This window comes from Dromiciops gliroides, chromosome 6, assembly GCF_019393635.1.
Source record: "Dromiciops gliroides isolate mDroGli1 chromosome 6, mDroGli1.pri, whole genome shotgun sequence".
Lineage (NCBI taxonomy): Eukaryota > Metazoa > Chordata > Mammalia > Microbiotheria > Microbiotheriidae > Dromiciops > Dromiciops gliroides.
The window spans coordinates 127,707,421-127,725,061 of NC_057866.1; the positions used below are offsets into that span (position 1 = coordinate 127,707,421).

Here is a 17,641-nt window from a genome sequence, read left to right on the forward strand (position 1 = left end):
TAAGAGTTTAGAGATTATATAATTAAGTTTACTCATTTAGGTAAAGCATCCATTCCTAGAGGGCATTTTGTCTTTGGTTCCTTCTACAAGCAATGAATTTAGCATGTTTTCACCTGCCTCCCTTCTCTTAGTACCCAAGTTTGTACGGTTTAAATTTTTAAAATACTGTTTTATCAGATATAATGGTTCCACTTTAGCTTATAACAAGGCAAATTCAATGTCCATGCCGCTTAAAAAAAAAAAAAAGTCATTTCCAAGAAGTCTCGTTTCCTGACAGTTTCTTTAAAAAAAAATATTGGTATAAACATAGGCTGTAGCTCTTTTTCTTAAAAAAAAAAAAAGCTTTGGAAATTCATGTTTGTAGTAAATATAATTTATAACAATGCCCTACTTTTATTTTCTTTTGCTACTTGATTTCAGTCTATCCACTAAGGAAAGTGGCCTTTTGGTTTTATAAGCCACACTCTTCTTGATTCTTTCCCCCTTGACATCAACAATGTGAGGCAAAAGAGGAGGCTGCCGAACAGTCAGAGTCGTTCCTTGAGGTATGTAGCCTCGAAGATGTAGTTTGTCTTCAGACGGAGAGGTTACTGCAACCCAACCTGTGTCAGAAATATGATGAACAAACACCACGTGAAACGACTAGATGCCTTACTAATAAATCAAAGATAATACAAGTAAACAGAACTTCGGAAAGAGTAGTAAAACAAAACTTAAATCTCTCTCTGCCTAAAAATCAATCAGTATGTATGTATGTATGTATATACACACAAATGACTTCACTTAATATGATGCTTGAGGAAATACTGATTTTTTTTTCTCCTCAGAATGGTTTTTATTCTATGATTAGGAGTTACATGCAAGAACTATGATCACCTGGACAAGTCTACATATAAATGAGTATGCCTACTTCATTCAAATAATTCAGACTTTAAAAAAATGTTCTGTGTTTGATTACCAGCAGAGGAAAGCTTGATGTCAGCTATTGCCTCAAGCTTCCCAATGCCTTCCAGTGTGATGTCTTGAGAAACCAGAGGTGGGAACTCTGCCATTCTTTCGACTCCACCCATTGGAACCTATCATTAAAAAAAAGAAAAAGTGTTTGGAAATTCAAAATAAGTCCATGAGTCTTAGGAATAAGGTAAATCACTGAAATTCTATGATCAGGCAACAAAAAAGGCTAACACCTTTTGTAGTTCAAAAATTTAACTGTAAGTAAACCAGATCCATAAATGGCAGCTAGGTGGGGCTCAGTGGATGGCGTGATGAGCCTGGAGCTGGGAAGACCTGAGGTCAAAGTTGGCCTCAGACACTTACCCATGGCAAGTCACTTAACCTTGTTTGCTTTTATCTACTAGAGAAGGAAATGGCAAACCATCCCAGTATCTTTGCCAAGAAAACCCCATGGACAGTACAATCCATGGGGCCATGAAAAGTCAGACATGACTGCACAGTAAGAACAAAATGCAGCTATGACCAAATGCTTGTTTTTAAGGTGAATCCTGCAAAGTCTAAGCAAAGTAGACTGTTGAGTAAGTATGTGGGTAACTAAGGTAATTTCTGCCCCTGAATGACCGAGGTTATATATCTCTGGCTCCATGATCAGAATTAAGTGGACTACTATACCAAAGTTATTGACTATGAGTCAAGATTTATCCCACTGTATTTTACATGGCTCTGTGAACTAGAAGGAACAATGCCCAAAGCCTCTTATTACTTGTTTGAAGTTCAAAACAAAGAGACCAACTCTTCTGAGGTCTTAAAAATGAGAAAATGCTCACAAAATATCACAGCAAAAGTAGCAAATGGTTTGAGTTGTTTTGACCTACTATGGACTTTCATCACTAGGCATTGATGGTCCTTCCCCTCCAAATCAACTCTAAGAACCCTAATATCTGGATGTTAAATTGGTAATATTTCTTATCTAGACTGGTTTCTGCCTTCACCCCACTTAAATGGAACCCAAAGGTTTTTCACTCTTTTCACTCAGTTCCTTGCAAACAAGGGACAGAAAGAGTGTGGGGCTAGTGCTGGCAGAAAGCACAACAAAGATTGTGCTGTGGTTATGCTGTGTCCTAACAAAGGCTCTATTGGTCCAGCCCTGTCAATCAGAAATGTGTGCTGGGCTGGAGGAGCTATCACATGTTGTGATAGCCACAGACACATGCAATCACCATAGTATCCAGTTACCTGAAGTAATGTTTGACCTGCATGCTTCTGATAGATGATATCTGCTTTTTCCAGGGTAGTAATGTGTACTGAAAGTAAGTTTGATGCCACAACAGAAAACCAAGCTGATTCATTTCCCTGAAGAAAGAAATAAAGATAAACACTCTTCCAAAATGAAAAACAAACAAAAAACCTTGCAAAAATAAAATTTTTTTTTACAATTAATTTAGGACAACAACAAAAACATACTTTTATTCTTCCTTTTCTATGAACAAAATTCAAAGCCAGAAGTCATCTCAACATGCCTTAATTTATGTTCTAAGCAAAGTACCATTTAAATACAATTAGTCATTATGAATATCTACGACTACGTGCTCGATGATTTTTAATAAAAATGGAAACAAGAGGTCTTTTTATTCTGAAAAATAAGGCCTACATTTAATTTACGTAGTCCATACATACCACATTTCTGTGCTTTTGTATTTGTAAACAGCAGCCTGTCCATTGTAAGTAAGTTTAAATACCCCATTTTCCCCTGTAAAGTTAACTAGTCTCAAACAATTATTTTCAAATTTATAATTAGCTTTCAGGTTGTCCAAGAATGACCAAAATCTCTGGGGCTATCCAAAAAGACACAATGGATAATATGTTTTAGTTAATATTCTGATAGAAATACAAAATGATTTCTATTTTTTACCTAAAAAGGTTAGTTCTTCACATAGTATAACTGAAGCCCTAAAAAACATCAGGACAACAAATGGAAGGAAAAAAAAATCCATGATCATCTGCCAGGGAAACCAGAAAGCAAAGGATTAATGGATGGAAGGAAGGAAGGATAGATAGAAAGAAAGCCACTTGAGTCTGGGTCTGGTGTTACTAAAACATTAGTTTTGTGGTGAATTTGAAAATCAAATTCTTCCTGTTCTTGTAATGAAGTGCTTATGGTAAGTATGACCCGAATTTGCCAAACCAAGGAATTTCTAGCAAAAATTATCAAATTTGTCAAATGGTAAGCTTCTGATCACTACCAAAAGTAAAGGACAATTATTTGAAAACAGGTTTGTTACTCTCGTTTCTGAATCAGAAGCAATCTTTCAAATATTTAGTATCAACGCAGGCTATTATTGATTGCTACTTAATATATAAGTAACTAAGACTCTTATGTGCTCCTTCTGCCTAAGAAGCCAAGAGCCCATAACAAATTTCTTTCAAAAAGTGACCATGGTCTTATGGGTGGTAAAGACTCAGAACATGCTGAGCCTGGAGTTTCCCTCCTACCTTGGTTGGATTGGTTAGTGACCTTGGATATATCTGTGTCAATTTTCTTCATTTCTCCAAATCTAAATAAAATAGGAACTACGCCCAAGAGCTCCAAAAGATACTATGTAAATATATACCACGAGAAAGGTTTTCATTGAAGTCACTGTACAACAACATTAGCAGAAATAAGGGAACCCCACTCCCTTGTATTCCTGTAAGGCACATATCATATCACTACTTGAGTGTTTGACCAGCATGTGATTTCCGGGTGAACAATACCAAAGGAAAGGAAGAATATCCTGACCTAAATGCCAAGCTTTTTTGGTAATACTCAATATCCTGAAGATACAATATTAAAACAACAACAACAAAAACCAGAACAAAGTGCTTAGTCACATTTTTAAAAGGATGTCATTTTGCTTACTTGCAGGTAATCCAAGCGTCCTAGAGCACCCAAAAACAGAACCATCCCAGGCTTCAAAATAAAGGTTCTGGGGATGATGGAATGTGTTGGCAAAACAATCTTTACTTCCTTTTCTGTCAGATAATTTAAGACCTGTGAAGAAAGTAGCATATAATTTTGTGCACTCGTAGTTTTTAATTCAGTCACTTAAGCTCCTGGGCCTCAGTTTCCTTGACAGTAAAACAAAGCAGGGGGTGGGGGGCCACAGCTAGGCAGTGCAGTGGATAAAGCACCAGCCCTGGATGCAGGAGGGCCTGTTCAAATCTGACCTCAGACATGCGACACTATGCGACCCTGTGCAAGTCAGTCAACCCTCACTGCCTCACAAAAAACCCCCCAAACCAGAGGGGTTGAACTAAATGGCCTTATCTCTGATCCTATGAACCTTTGAGCTGAGCTAAGCTGAGTACTAAAGATTCTGATATTCACCATAAAATCACCCCTACGATAGCTTAAAAAGAAAAAAAAATCTACATTTTCTGGTGGTTCTAACTTTTAAGAGAACTATTATTTGGAATCTATGAGAATAATTCCTATGCTTTTAGCATCTCTCATTGTCAGTACAGAGCTGCTGTCCCTCCCTTAAAAGCTACTTAAGGTGAAAGTTTAGAAGTACTAGATCGACAATATTCCTGATTTAAGCCCAGTCATAGATTTTTAAAATGGCCTTTTCCTGGATGAGGATAGAGTTCTCAGAGTATGGTTTGTGGACCACGGCTGAGTCCAAAATGTAAATCATATAAAATTTGATCTTATTTTAAAGTGTGACCCATTGCAGGTTTGAGCTGACACCACAAAGTTGTGAGCAAAGCACTCTGTAAACTTTTTAAGTGCTCACCATCAGTTATTCTTGTAGCTGTTACACACCTAGAGAATGATCTGCCACTTAACAACTGAAGGAATGTATCATCATTTAAAAAACAAAAACAAAAAAATAACATTTTAAAAGTGTGGGTGTGGTGTGGGGTGGGTAGGGTGGACAGAGAATGATTGAAGACTGGTGACAAAGTGAGAATAGGGGAGAAAATACAGTGGAATTTCTGAAGCTGAGAATTACTTATCTCTAATGCCAGTTTTAGCTCTAGAATTCTAGCATCATTTCTGTGTAGCTTTCCTTCCAAAAAGTGACAACAAATTATAGTATCCTTACTCCCCCATGAACCATATTCCCAGAAATGTACAAGTGTGATGTCTGCAATGGAAATTCCATGTTCATAGTTATTTGCCTGTGTGAAGAAAACCACATTTGCATTTATGTTCTATAATATCTGGTGGAACTAAGTCCACAGGTAAGGGTTTTTTGCCCAATATTTTTTCTCAAATGTATTTTTTCTGGCTTAGACAGTACCTTCTCACTGTCTTTAATCCTTTCTTTCTTTCGGTTTTTTGGTTTGTGTCTCCTTCCCCCCCCTCCTCCCCCCGGGGCCAATGAGGGTTAAGTGACTCGCCCAGGGTCACACAGCCAGTAAGTTTTAAGTGTCTGACGCCGAATTTGAACTCAGGTCCTCCTGACTCCAGGGCCAGTGCTTTATCCACTGCGCCACCTAGCTGCCCCCTAATCTTTTCTAAAGGAAACAAAATACATACACAATTTTCTTTTACAATTCCAGGGGTATCATAAAACCAGTGAGCATCTTTTACTTCTTGAGGTGTCAATTCCACACGACTGATGGGTGCATCATGTGTTATTCTTGCTGGCTCATTCTCCATGTCAAAAGCAAGTGAATCCGCATCAAATTCAAAAGGGGGTTCATCGTTTTGTGGAGAACAGAATGTTCTTCCAACTCTTCCTACAAGAAAATAGCTTTAGAGTTACTGATCTTTAAAATGTTTAAATTTCTACTTTTTATGTCCATCTCAATTCAGTCACTATGTAGGGACTATGACTAAGTCACAGAAATATTAAGGACAGATACTTTAGGGCAAGTCACTAAATTTCTTCCTTTAGGCCCATTTTCTTCCTCTGTAAAACGAGGAGGCCAGACTAGATCCCTTTTGAGGTGCCTTTTCAGTTCTAGATCTAGAAAATAACAAGTACTCTGCAGGAGTTTGGCAGCCTACGGCATCAGTGCTACAGGATGGTAAACAGATTTAGCAGCTAGAAGGGACCTCCAGGGTCAGTAAGTGGCAAAGGAAAGAGAGGAATAGAATAATCAGTGAAAATATTAATATTTTATACGTAGCTATACATATAACTATATATAAGTATATATATACACATACAAACACACACATATATGTAATTATACATATGGAAAGAATTCAAACTAAGATTGAGTAGCAACGAAGGGCTGGAAACACAATGGCTCTCAGCATAACCTGGAAGCATCTCTGCTAGCAAGAAAAGGAGAGTGATTTAGCATCTGGGTGCAACATGGAAATGACAATCTTTACTAAATCTTACTATGCCACTCCCATTCCCTACAAGAAACCCCAACCAAATTCCCATACATTTTCCGAATGTTTTATACACAGATTTCCTTTATCATTTTGAATTCTGATTTCATTGCCATCCAGAGCAAAGGATTTAGAAGGAATTTAATCTACAACCTGCTCCTTTAGATGATACTCACCTACTAAATAGCCCTGCTTTTTCATTTGATTAAGATGCTTTTGCTCTTGTGCACTAAGATCATCTTCACTTTTAGTTGCTTCTTCTTTAAGTCTCCTATTCCTTTCAAACATTCTGTAAGGAGTAGGGTTGCTAATAGGAAATTTCAGGAGGTTTAAGGTTGTTCCTGAAATATCAAAGCACATGTAAATTTTTACAGCGATGAAGCAAATAAAATGCAATATATTTGAGTCTAGTCCGTTAAAAAAAAACCACACCACAACCCAAACCAAAAAGCTGTCTCTCTTCTCCTTTCCCAGTAGTTGGTGATTCCAAAAATTCATTATACTGGCCAAGGAAGGGGACAGGGAGGAGACGCTAAGGCCCTGAAAACATAGGCTGTCTTGCCTCGTGGGGATGCATAAAACAAGTCAAGACCCCTTAAAGGGCAAACACTAGGGGTTTACAAATAAATGAATAAGGACCTAAGAGGTTGAGCAGAGTAAGGCTGAAGTTAACCAGGGTGGTCCCAGACACCTCCTCGTGGGCAAACGAGGAAGCACCTCGACAGCAAGAGTGGGATGGGGGGTGGGAAGGTAGGGGAGCTTCAATTCAATTCTATAAACATTTATTATTAAGCGCATACTATGTGCCAGGCACTGTGTTACGACCTAGGGAATAAAAAAAAGGGGGCAAAGGCCAGTCCCTGCCCTAAACAAATAAACATACACAAAGCAAGCTGCGCCGAGGATAAACGGGGGATGGTTAACGGGGATGGTTAACTGGGGTGAGGCGGGGCTGGAGCCGCGCGGGGGGGCTCACCTGGCCAGGGGGAGATGGTGGCCCGGTCGATGGCGTCGGCGCCCTTGGCGATGCAGTAGTCGGAATGCAGGAGGGTGTTGAAGAGCGTGGACTTGCCGGCGTTGGTGGAGCCCACCAGGTAGACGTCGCCCCGGTAGCGCCAGGAGCGCTGCAGCGCCGAGATCATCTCCTCCACCCCGTAGCCGGTCTTGGCGCTGATGAGCAGCACGTCCTGGACCAGGCAGCCGGGCCGGGCCGGCGCGCCCCCTTGGGCCTCGGCCGGGGTCCCCGCTTCGGCAGGCCTCTTCGCCTTTCTGGGCGCCAGCTGAAGGCCAGCTCGGGTGCATTCGTCCCACAGACGCTCCCGGAGTCTCCGCAGGTAGCCAGGGGAGTCCCCGGGCAGCAGGTCCACCTTGTTGCCCAGCAGTATCAGCCGCTTGGGCCCAAGCAGGTCGGGCAGGTCGGGCAGCAGGGGGTCCGGCAGGTCAAACACGTCCACCAGGTAGAGCACGAGGGCGGGCCCCGAGCGCCGGAGCGCGGCGCGCACCAGCTCTCGGTACTGCTCCCGGCTCACCCGCACCCGCAGGGCCCGCTGGTGGTGCACCAGGAGCCAGCAGCGCTGACACACGGCCCCAGCCAGCCCGCCTGCGTCGGCCTGCGCCTGCAGGCTGCGGTACTTCTCGCTGGGCATGTAGCCCGGCTCCGAGGGGTCCTGGCAGTGCAGCTCCGCTCCGCAGCCGGAGCAGTTCACGCCGCTGGCCGGCACGGTGGGGTCAGGGCTCCCAACCAGGGGGTGCTGTCCCTTCTCCCGGGTCTTCCTCTGCTGCTGCGCCAGCCGCCGCTGCCGCCGCTCGTCCCTCAACAGCTGCTCCCGCTCCTCCTCCTTCTGCCTCCGCTGCAGCTCCAGAGACACTGACGGTTCGACGTCGGAGTCCGGCTCGGGAACGAACTCCGGGAACACGAAGCTCTCCTCCAGCCGGCTGGGGTCCACCATCGTCCCCGAGTCCAGCGCCCCTCTACCTCCCCTTGCTTCTTGGCCCTGCTGCAGCAGCGCTGGAGAGGAGACAAAGGCTGCCGCACGGCCTGAGGGGAGCCATAGTCCCGGGGATCCATAGCGCGCGGCAAGAGGTGCGGCTCTATGCCGCGACAGGAGAAGCAGCCTATGCAACAAGCTCAGGGGAAACATGGGGACCGAGGCGTGCGCCGGCCGGACAGAGGGAGGGGCGGAGCGAGACTCGATCACGTGACCGCGGAACCCGTCCCTACCGTGGCCTAGGAGGGACTTGTCATCCGTCAACCTCAGTCCCTCTGCGTCTCCCCTTCCATCCTCCTTTTGAGAAAAGTACTCTCACGTATTAACCTTTCTCCAATCTGAAAAGCAACGTCTGACCATGGACTTGGGGCTAAAATTTAATAAAATAATAAAATTAGATAAAAATGAAATAAAAATTAAAAATTAATAAAAGCGGATGTAAAAGGGAGCAAAGTAGATGACAGGTGAAATTAAACTCGAGATTTTCCGCTTCTACCCTAAGGTCCTCAAAGCGTTTACGAAAGGCAATATTGTAACAAGCATTTTTATTTCAACCTCTTTCCTTCCTGAAGTAATAACAGGCTGAAAATCACTTTAATCCAGGTATTTGATCTCCTGCCCACAGACACCACTGTAGACCTAGAAGTACTCTTTCCATGTAACTGACGCTATCCGGCCAGAGGCGCGAATCCGACCAGTGTATGAACTAACAATACACATAACCCCGCCTCCTCTGCACTCTGTCCGCGCCGGCGCAGTCGGAACGCTAAATAGCCCGCCCACTCCGCGTAACGTCCCCACCATACACCGCGCAGTTAACCTCTGGCTGAGCGTGCGGAAGTCGAAGCAGGAACCGGAAGGTTCCTGAGCTGAGGTATAGGGTCGAGGCGCAAGGTCTGCCGGGAATTCCGGAAATAGCTCACTCGAGTTCGCTCGTCTGTCGGAGTGTCTGTCGTCTGCTCCTTTCTTTTTCTTTCTTGCCAGTATTGAGAATTATTTGCCAAGATGTACGACGCAGACGAGGGTAAGAGACCCACTTAAGAACACTTCCTGGGAATGGCCGAGGGAAAGGATCTTTGTTTTATTACGATTATATTTTTCGTTACTCAACCTTCACGAGAGTCTCATTTCTCAAGTTGAGGCCCGGGCGGCACGGAGGTCCGTGACACATAATGAATAGAACTGATGATCCTGGTCCTTCTGTGTCCGTTACCCATCTTGCTTTTGATTTAGTCATTTTAATTTTATTAATGTATTTGGCTTTACAATACATTCTTCCCTGGGTATAGTCCTATTCCTGTTGTTACCCTTTTGTTTTAAAAATCGGTTCAGCAAATCGAACAGTGTGTTTGTATAGAAAATATTCTCCACCTATAGTACCCCACTTATTGAAGAAAATAGGAGGAGGTGAAATTTTTCAGCTCTTCTCGGGCCTCCTAACCTTTTTATACTTAATTTTCCTTTTCCTATGAAATGAAAAGGTTGGATAAGATGGATTCTAAAGTTCTTTATAGGTAAAAGTCTACAGAGCTAGGAACATCATTCCTTTTTGTTTAAAATGTATTTTTCCCCAATTACATGTAAAATTTTAATATTAGTTTTTTTTTCAAGTTTTGAGTTACAAATTCTCTCTCTCCCATCCCTTTCCTCTTCCTAAGAGACAAGCAGTTTCATATAGATTATACTAGTAATGCAAAACATTTTCATAATAGTCATGTAGTGAAAGAAAACAAATTCCCCCTCATACCCCCCAAAACTCATAACAAAATAAAATAAAAACTAGTATGCTTTGGTCTGCATTCTGATTCAGTTCTTTTTCTGGAGATGGATAGCATTTTTCATCATAAGTCCTTCAGAATTGTCTTGGATCTTTGTGTTGCTAAGAATAACTAAGTCTCCACAGTTTATTATCATACTGTTTGTTACTGTGTACAATGTTCTCCTGGTTTTGCTCACTTCACTTTCCATCAGTTCATGTAAGACTTTCTGAAAGCATTCTCCTCTTCATTTCTTTGGATTTTTTTTTGTTTTTGTGGGGCAGTGGGGGTTAAGTGATTTGCCCAAAGTCACACAGCTAGTAAGTGGCAAGTGTCTGAGGCTGGATTTGAACTCAGGTCCTCCTGAATCCAGGGCCAGTGCTTTATCCAGTGCTTTATCCACTGTGCCACCTAGCTGCCCCCTCTCCTCCTCATTTCTTACAGCACAATATTCCATTACAATCATGTATCACAACTTGTTCTACCATTCCCCAATTGATGGGCATCCCCTCATTTTCCAATTCTTTGCCTCCACAAAAAGAGCTGTTGTAAATATTTTTGTCCACGTAGATCCTTTTCCATTTTAAAAAAAAATTATTTGGTATGCAGATCTAGTAGAGCTATTTTTGGGTCAGAGGGTCTGCACAGTTTTATATCCTTTTTGGGCATAGTCCCAAATGTTTTCCAAAATAGATGGAACAATTCACCATTCCATCAATACTACATTAATGTCCCAGTTTTCTGACATCCCCTCCAAAATTTGTCTTTTTCCCTTTTTGTCATTTTTTTTTTTTTAGTGAGGCAGTTGGGGTTAAGTGACTTGCCCAGGGTCACACAACTAGTAAAGTGTTAAGTGTCTGAGGCTGGATTTGAACTCGGGTACTCCTGACTCCAGGGCCGGTGCTCTATCCACTGCGCCACCTAGCCGCCCCCCTTTTTTGTCATATTAGATAAGAGGTGGTACCGTGGAGTTGCTTTAATTTACATTTTTCTAAATCAGTAGTGATTTAGAGCATTTTTCCATATGACTATAGATAGCTTTGATTTCTTCATCTGAAAACTGCTTGATCATATCCTTTGACCATTTATCAAATGGGGAATGCTTCATGTTCTTATAAATTTGATTCAGTTCTCTATATATTTGAGAAATGAAACCTTCATCAGAGAAACTTGCTTTAAAATTTATTTAGGAGCATCACTTGAAGGTTTTTTGTACTTTGTATATTTTTGTAGTGTACTTTGTTTTCCTGGTTCTGCTTGATGTCCACAACATCATTTTACACATCTTTCCTTTCTTCCCTGAATTCACATTGTTTTTTATGCTCAGTCATATTACTACTTTCATGTACCATAATTTTTTTTAGCCATTCCTCAGTCGATAGGCATTAACTTCTTTTTTTTTTTGCTGGACAGCGAAGGTTAAGTGACTTGCCGAGGTCACACAGCTAGTAAGTGTCAAGTGTCTGAGGTCGGATTTGAACTCAGGTCCCCCTGAATCCAGGGCTGGTGCTTTATCCATTGCGCCACCTAGCTGCCCCCAGGCATTAACTTCTTTTCCAGTCCTTTCTCATCTTGTCTTTAGCTTTGCTACCATTTTGATTACCATCCTCATTTTCCCTTCTTGGTATTTTGCAAATCTAAAGGAATGAATAAAAGAAGAAAAATCAATTATTACATTCTAAGAATTGAGGATGTACATAGAAATAATGAGACAGATCATGCTCTCAAGGAACTTAAACTCTATTTGGGGTAGATGACACAAATGAGAATCCAGCTGCAAGGTGGATGGAAAGGCCAGGAAGTCCCCAGGGTGTGCCAGTAGGTCAGATTTTAGTATCGAGGAGTTTGGAAGATGTCAGAGCAGGACAGATGGTAAGGCCATCTCACCATAAAACCTGATTGATGAAAAATCATTAAGCATTTAATATGTGCCAATGGTATGGTAAGTGGTGTGGCTATAAATTCAGAAATTTGAGAAAGACCTTGTAGTTACTGGTCTTATGTTCTAATAGGGGATGACAACACATATAGGGGAATGGTGTTCATAGAAGGGAGTCAAAGGGATTGTGAATTGAGTGATTTAAATTTAAAGCTACTTTTGAGTAATGTCTCCCCTCCTAAACTCCACCCCCCAATAGAAGGATAACCTTGTCAGAAACATGGAATCTTTATATTTACACTCTGCAACACATTTCTCATGACCTTTTTGAGCACATTAGATGAACATGTCTCCTTATGTCATACTGTCTCAATTGAAATGAAGATAAACTGAGGCACAAAGCACTAAGCATAGTCAACTTACTAGCAAAGCATGAATGTTCCAATAAACAAGGACTCAGGCTTCTCAGCTAGCTAAGACCCTTGAATGAGGGCTGACAGATTTTTTTTTTTGGTGAGGCAATTGGGTTAAGTGACTTGCCCAGGGTCACACAGCTAGTAAGTGTCAAGTGTCTGAGGTCGGATTTGAACTCAGGTCCTCCTGACTCCAGGGCTGGTGCTCTATCCACTGCGCCACCTAGCTGCCCCTGACAGATTATTTTTGTGGACAAAAACTAGAAGGCAGCATCATAGACAGGGAAAACAATATGGTTGGTTACAAAACATGTAGCATCAGAGATGGGAAAAACCATATTAAATGTTGGAAATTTGGAATGCAGGGCTAGCAACAACTCTTCTCTCCATATTGTTGCTATGGAGAGTTCATTGGTGGTGTCCACTTGCATGACTAGTTGGTTTCATGGTGATAACAGACCAGACTTTCTTCAAGGACATCCAGTGGTACAGAGATAACAGACCAGACTCCCTGGCATCCACCAGCATCCTTGAAAGATAACATATCCTTGATACAAGAATAGAACAGGTGTTTGGTTAGAAGGAAAACTGAAGTTCTAAACTTAACTCAGAGACAGTGATTTATAGGAAAGTTGAACTTCCAAACAACTCAGAGTCAAATGAAACATGACAGGTAGTTATAGAAAATGTTGGTGATACAAAATGAAACCAATTATAGACTAGAATCAATTTTATTTTCTCAGTTTTCAATACTTTATTTGATTGCACTATTTAGTGTTTTGTTGAGTAATGCTATTCCTACTTGCATTGATCATATATTCTTTTTGGGGGGGGAGGGGGCTGGGCAATGAGGGTTAAGTGACTTGCCCAGGGTCACACAGCTAGTAAGTGTCAAGTGTCCGAGGCTGGATTTGAACTCAGGTCCTCCTGAATCCAGGGCCAGTGCTCTATCCACATCGCCACCTAGTTGCCCCAATCATACATTCTTACATCATTTTAATATACACATAGGAGACACCTTGCTGAAGAGGACCTCTGTGCTACCTTTGGTATAACTTAGGCAAAATTCTTTTTTACATTTCTTCATTAGTTATATGACCTTAAAGATGTGATGGAGAAAATAATCTGAATTGTGTAACCTTAAAGATGTACAGTAGAAAATATTCTGAATGTTTCTTTCATTAAGGAAGCCTTACTATGTACTATTTTCACACATTTATTGGTGCTTTAAAATGTTTCTCAAGTATAATCACTGATGTTTTTTGTTCTTTTTGAATGGTTCCTTCCAAGAGATAAAGGGTCAGCACAGATTTCTTTTGTATGAGAAATTAAGTCCAGCAGTTTTTTCTGATTTATCTTTAAAAAAAATGATCATTACCACTTTTTCACATAACACATTGGGTATTAATGTGGTGGGGTTTAAATATCTTATTCCACTCTCCTTGAAGTTAAAAAAAAATTGCTGCATTTCTGTTTCATTTTGTGTTTGTCCTGTTCATGGCTTAGTTTGCAAATGCTTTGGAAATCATAGGATCATAGAGCTGGAAGGACCCCTTCAAGGTCACCTGGTCCAACTCCCTCATTTTACAAATGAGGAAATTGAGACTCAGAAAAGTTAAGTGACTTGCCAGAAATCACAGAAGTCCTGTCTGCACTTTAGCAATTGCTCCCAAGTTAGCTTCTCTGTTTCGTTTCTTCGTGCTCTGATGACCCCTCCATATAACTAATAAATATCATCTTCACAGATATAATCATATCAGTCCCCTGCTTACAAACTTTCTGTGGCTCCCTATTGCTTCTAAGATAAAATACAAACTTCAGCCCGCTATATAAATCATTTACTTTCTGACTGTGAACCCTGTGCCAAGTGCTGGGCATACAAAAAGAGACAAAAGACAGGGCCTGCCCTCAAGGTTTCTTGGGGCACAAGGACTGGTTTTTGATCTCTGTATCCCCAATGCTTAGCATGGTGCCTGGCATAGAGAGTTAGTAGTAGTATCAGTACATGTTAATCGATTCCTGTCATTTGATTCTTATGATGGCCATTTAGGGTTCTCTACATTCAGCATTATACGGTTGTCTTTTTGAAGAAGTGTTTGTAATAGAAAAGTGTAGCTATAGTATTTGTTTGGTTGTTTTTTTTGTTTGTTTGTTTTTTGTTTTATTTTAGGCAACGGGGGTTAAGTGACTTGCCCACGGTCACACAGCTAGTAAATGTCAAGTGTCTGAGGCCGGATTTGAACTCAGGTACTCCTGAGTCCAGGGCCGGTGCTTTAACCACTGTGCCATCTAGCTGCCCCGTGGCTATAACATTTGAATGGGAAACAAGTCATTGGCTGCTTTTCTTTCTTTCTTGATTAATTTACAAATGATTTTTTTTTTTTTAGTGAGGCAATTGGGGTTAAGTGACTTGCCCAGGGTCACACAGCTAGTAAGTGTTAAGTGTCTGAGGCTGGATTTGAACTCAGGTCCTCCTGACTCCAGGGCTGGTGCTCTATCCACTGAGCTACCTAGTTGCTCCAAATTGATGCTCCCTGTGTTTTTTTTGTTTTGTTTTGTTTGTTTTTAGTGAGGCAGTTGGGGTTAAGTGACTTGCCCAGGGTCACACAGCTAGTAAGTGTTAAGTGTCTGAGGCCAGATTTGAACTCAGGTACTCCTGACTCCAGGGCCAGTGCTCTATCCACTGCGTCACCTAGCTGCCCCCCTACAAATGAACTTTTAAAACACAAACCTATGAGCTGAGGATGATTTGTATGTGATATGAGTGTGAGAATACAGGCATGTTACTAAGGAAATTGGGAAAAGGCTTAGAAAATTAAGAAAAAAAATTTAGTTTTTTCCAATTTGGCATTCTTTTCTTTTTAAATTTTGAGTTCCATATTATTTCCATCTCACCCCTTTCCCCAAGTCCTGAGAAGTCAAGCAATTGTTATCAGTTACACATGTGAAATTGTGCAAAGTATATTTGCATATTAGTCATATTTCACAAAAGCAAGAAAAATAAAAAACTGACAAAATGATATTTCAGTTTGCACTCTGAATTCATCAGTTTTCTCTCTGGCAGTGAGTAGCATTTTTTCATTATGAATCCTTTGGGGGGAAAGTTTAATTTTACTTTTTAAAAATTTTGTTTTATTGACTCCAAAGAGCAGCATGTATGTGATCGTACTACAGAAAAATAATAAAGTATTTATTTTTCTTTGTAGATATGCAATATGATGAAGATGATGATGAAATCACCCCAGATTTATGGCAAGAAGCTTGCTGGATTGTTATTAGGTAATTTCTTTCAAAGAAACTGAAGAGGTTTTCTGAGAAAACTTGTCAGCATTCTTTTTTTTTTTTTTTTTTTGAGGGGCAATGAGGGTTAAGTGACTTGCCCAGGGTCACACAGCTAGTAAGTGTCAAGTGTCTGAGGCCGGATTTGAACTCAGGTCCTCCTGAATCCAGGGTCAGTGCTCTATCCACTGCGCCACCTAGCTGCCTGCAGAAGTCATCAGATTTCCCCCCCCCCAGAGCAATGAGGGTTAAGTGACTTGCCCAGGGTCACACAGCTAGTAGGTATCAAGTGTCTGAGGCTGGACTTGAACTCAGGTCCTCCTCAATCCAGGGCTCATGTTTTATCCACTATGCCACCTAGCTGTCCCCTGAGTAAACTTTTGATGTGTGGCAAATGTTCTATAAACTCTGGGTCAGAGAGTGATCTGGACAGAAGGAATTTTCTTAGCTAACTAAAAAAGTAGTTTTTTTTTTTTTAAGATAAAAGTAGTTTTTAACAGAAAGTCTCAGATTTAAAGAGTCAACCGTAAAATATCATTTACCACAGTTTTCTTTTTTGTGTGAAATGAAGCATTTCCTTTTTCCAGCTTTTAAAGGAAGAGTAGAAGCTCTGCTTTCCCCTTTGCTGCTTGCTGTATTTCTCACCATTCACAGAGTTCTCTTTTCTCTTAAACTTCTCAAGCCATTGTCAGGTTCTTTACTCTAGAGTCTCACTCCTTCGCCAGAGCCCCTGTCCGATTTCTATACTCTCCTTATCAGTTCCTGTCTTACTGGAAAGATAAGAGTCTTTCCACCTGTAGATGGAACTGAGGGAAACCCATCTCCTGTGATCATAAAATGAGAAGAATGTATTTTTTGAGGGGCGGCTAGGTGGCACAGTGGATAGAGCACCAGCCCTGGAGTCAGGAGTACCTGAGTTCAAATCCGGCCTTAGACACTTAACACTTACTAGCTGTGTGACCTGGGCAAGTCACTTAACCCCAATTGCCTCACTAAAAAAAAAAAAAATTAAAAAAAAAAAAAAGAATGTATTTTTTGATATCCTATATTGAAACTTGGATTATCATTTCTACAAAAACATTGTTTTAAATGGAAGTCGCGATAGATTGCCTAGTATAATACCTCAGGTACATTATATTATAGACAGGCCTTTTTGGGGTGGCTTTACAACTTATCTAATATTTGATTTTGGAGAGAATGCATTCCAAATTCCAAATAATCGGGAAATTTCAGAACACAGCTCATCCGTGAAGTGAATAAAGAAAACATAGCTACAAGATCCTATGTATCTCTGTTTTAGTCCCTTCTTTCCATTCCTACTGCCATTCCCCTAGTTGAGACCATCTTTGCTTTTTTCCTGGATTGTGGCACCATCCAATTGTTCTTCCTCCTTCCTTGTTCGGACACAAAGTTGCCAGAGTTGTGATCATGTCATCTACCTATTTGAAAACCTCTACTGAGTTACCTGTTATCTACAAAAATAAAGGCCCTAGCCCTTAGAGGACTGACTTTCAAAGCTGTTCACATCTTGGTTCCAGTTCCCCCTTTTGAGTTTTATCTTATACTCTTCCTTTTCACATGTAATTGTTTTCTTGAGAAAATATACTGCTTATTATTCATGAATTCTTCCTGCCCTTTCCTGCCTACATGCATTATTATGTAGGCCCCTCCCTGTATTTGGAACATATCTCTGCTGCGCCCCCCATCAATGCCCAGCTCAAATTCAGTCTTCTCTGTGAAGCTTTTCCAGATGTTCTTTACTTCCCACTTTCCTAGTTGAAAGTATCTTTCTTTCTTTGACTCTCTCCTAGCAGTTTGTATTTCTCTTATGCACTTAACCTATTTACTCGTATATGTGTCTTATCTCTACTGTTAGATTGAAATCTCTATGAAGGCAGAAAGTATGATTTGTTTTTCTGTGTATCTGCTAGCCATTAGAATACTGCTAGTCAGATACAGCATTGTCTACTGGAAAGAGCACTAGGACTGGGAGCCTCTGCCTTTACTGGGCTTTGTCAGTTTCCTCATCTGTAAAA

General features: G+C 41.1%; 2 protein-coding genes across 2 annotated transcripts in view; one reads left to right on the plus strand and one right to left on the minus strand.

Moving 5' to 3' along the window:
• Window positions 1-368: 368 nt before the first annotated feature.
• On the minus strand, window positions 369-8,927 carry NOA1 (nitric oxide associated 1). The gene is made up of 7 exons (XM_043972935.1): window positions 7,266-8,927; window positions 6,466-6,630; window positions 5,480-5,682; window positions 3,854-3,985; window positions 2,191-2,307; window positions 959-1,076; window positions 369-602 (listed from the first exon to the last, which is right to left on the minus strand). The coding sequence occupies exons 1-7, from the start codon at window positions 8,428-8,430 to the stop codon at window positions 394-396; spliced, it is 2,109 nt and encodes a 702-aa protein (XP_043828870.1). The 5' UTR covers window positions 8,431-8,927; the 3' UTR covers window positions 369-393.
• Window positions 8,928-9,152: 225 nt separating this feature from the next.
• Window positions 9,153-17,641, plus strand: part of POLR2B (RNA polymerase II subunit B) — a 29,946-nt gene continuing 21,457 nt past the window's right edge. Inside the window, exons 1-2 of the mRNA XM_043970959.1 lie at window positions 9,153-9,301; window positions 15,533-15,605. Of these exons, the coding sequence (XP_043826894.1) occupies window positions 9,283-9,301; window positions 15,533-15,605 (92 nt within the window). The 5' untranslated portion in view covers window positions 9,153-9,282. The remainder of the gene's footprint in view (window positions 9,302-15,532; window positions 15,606-17,641) is intronic.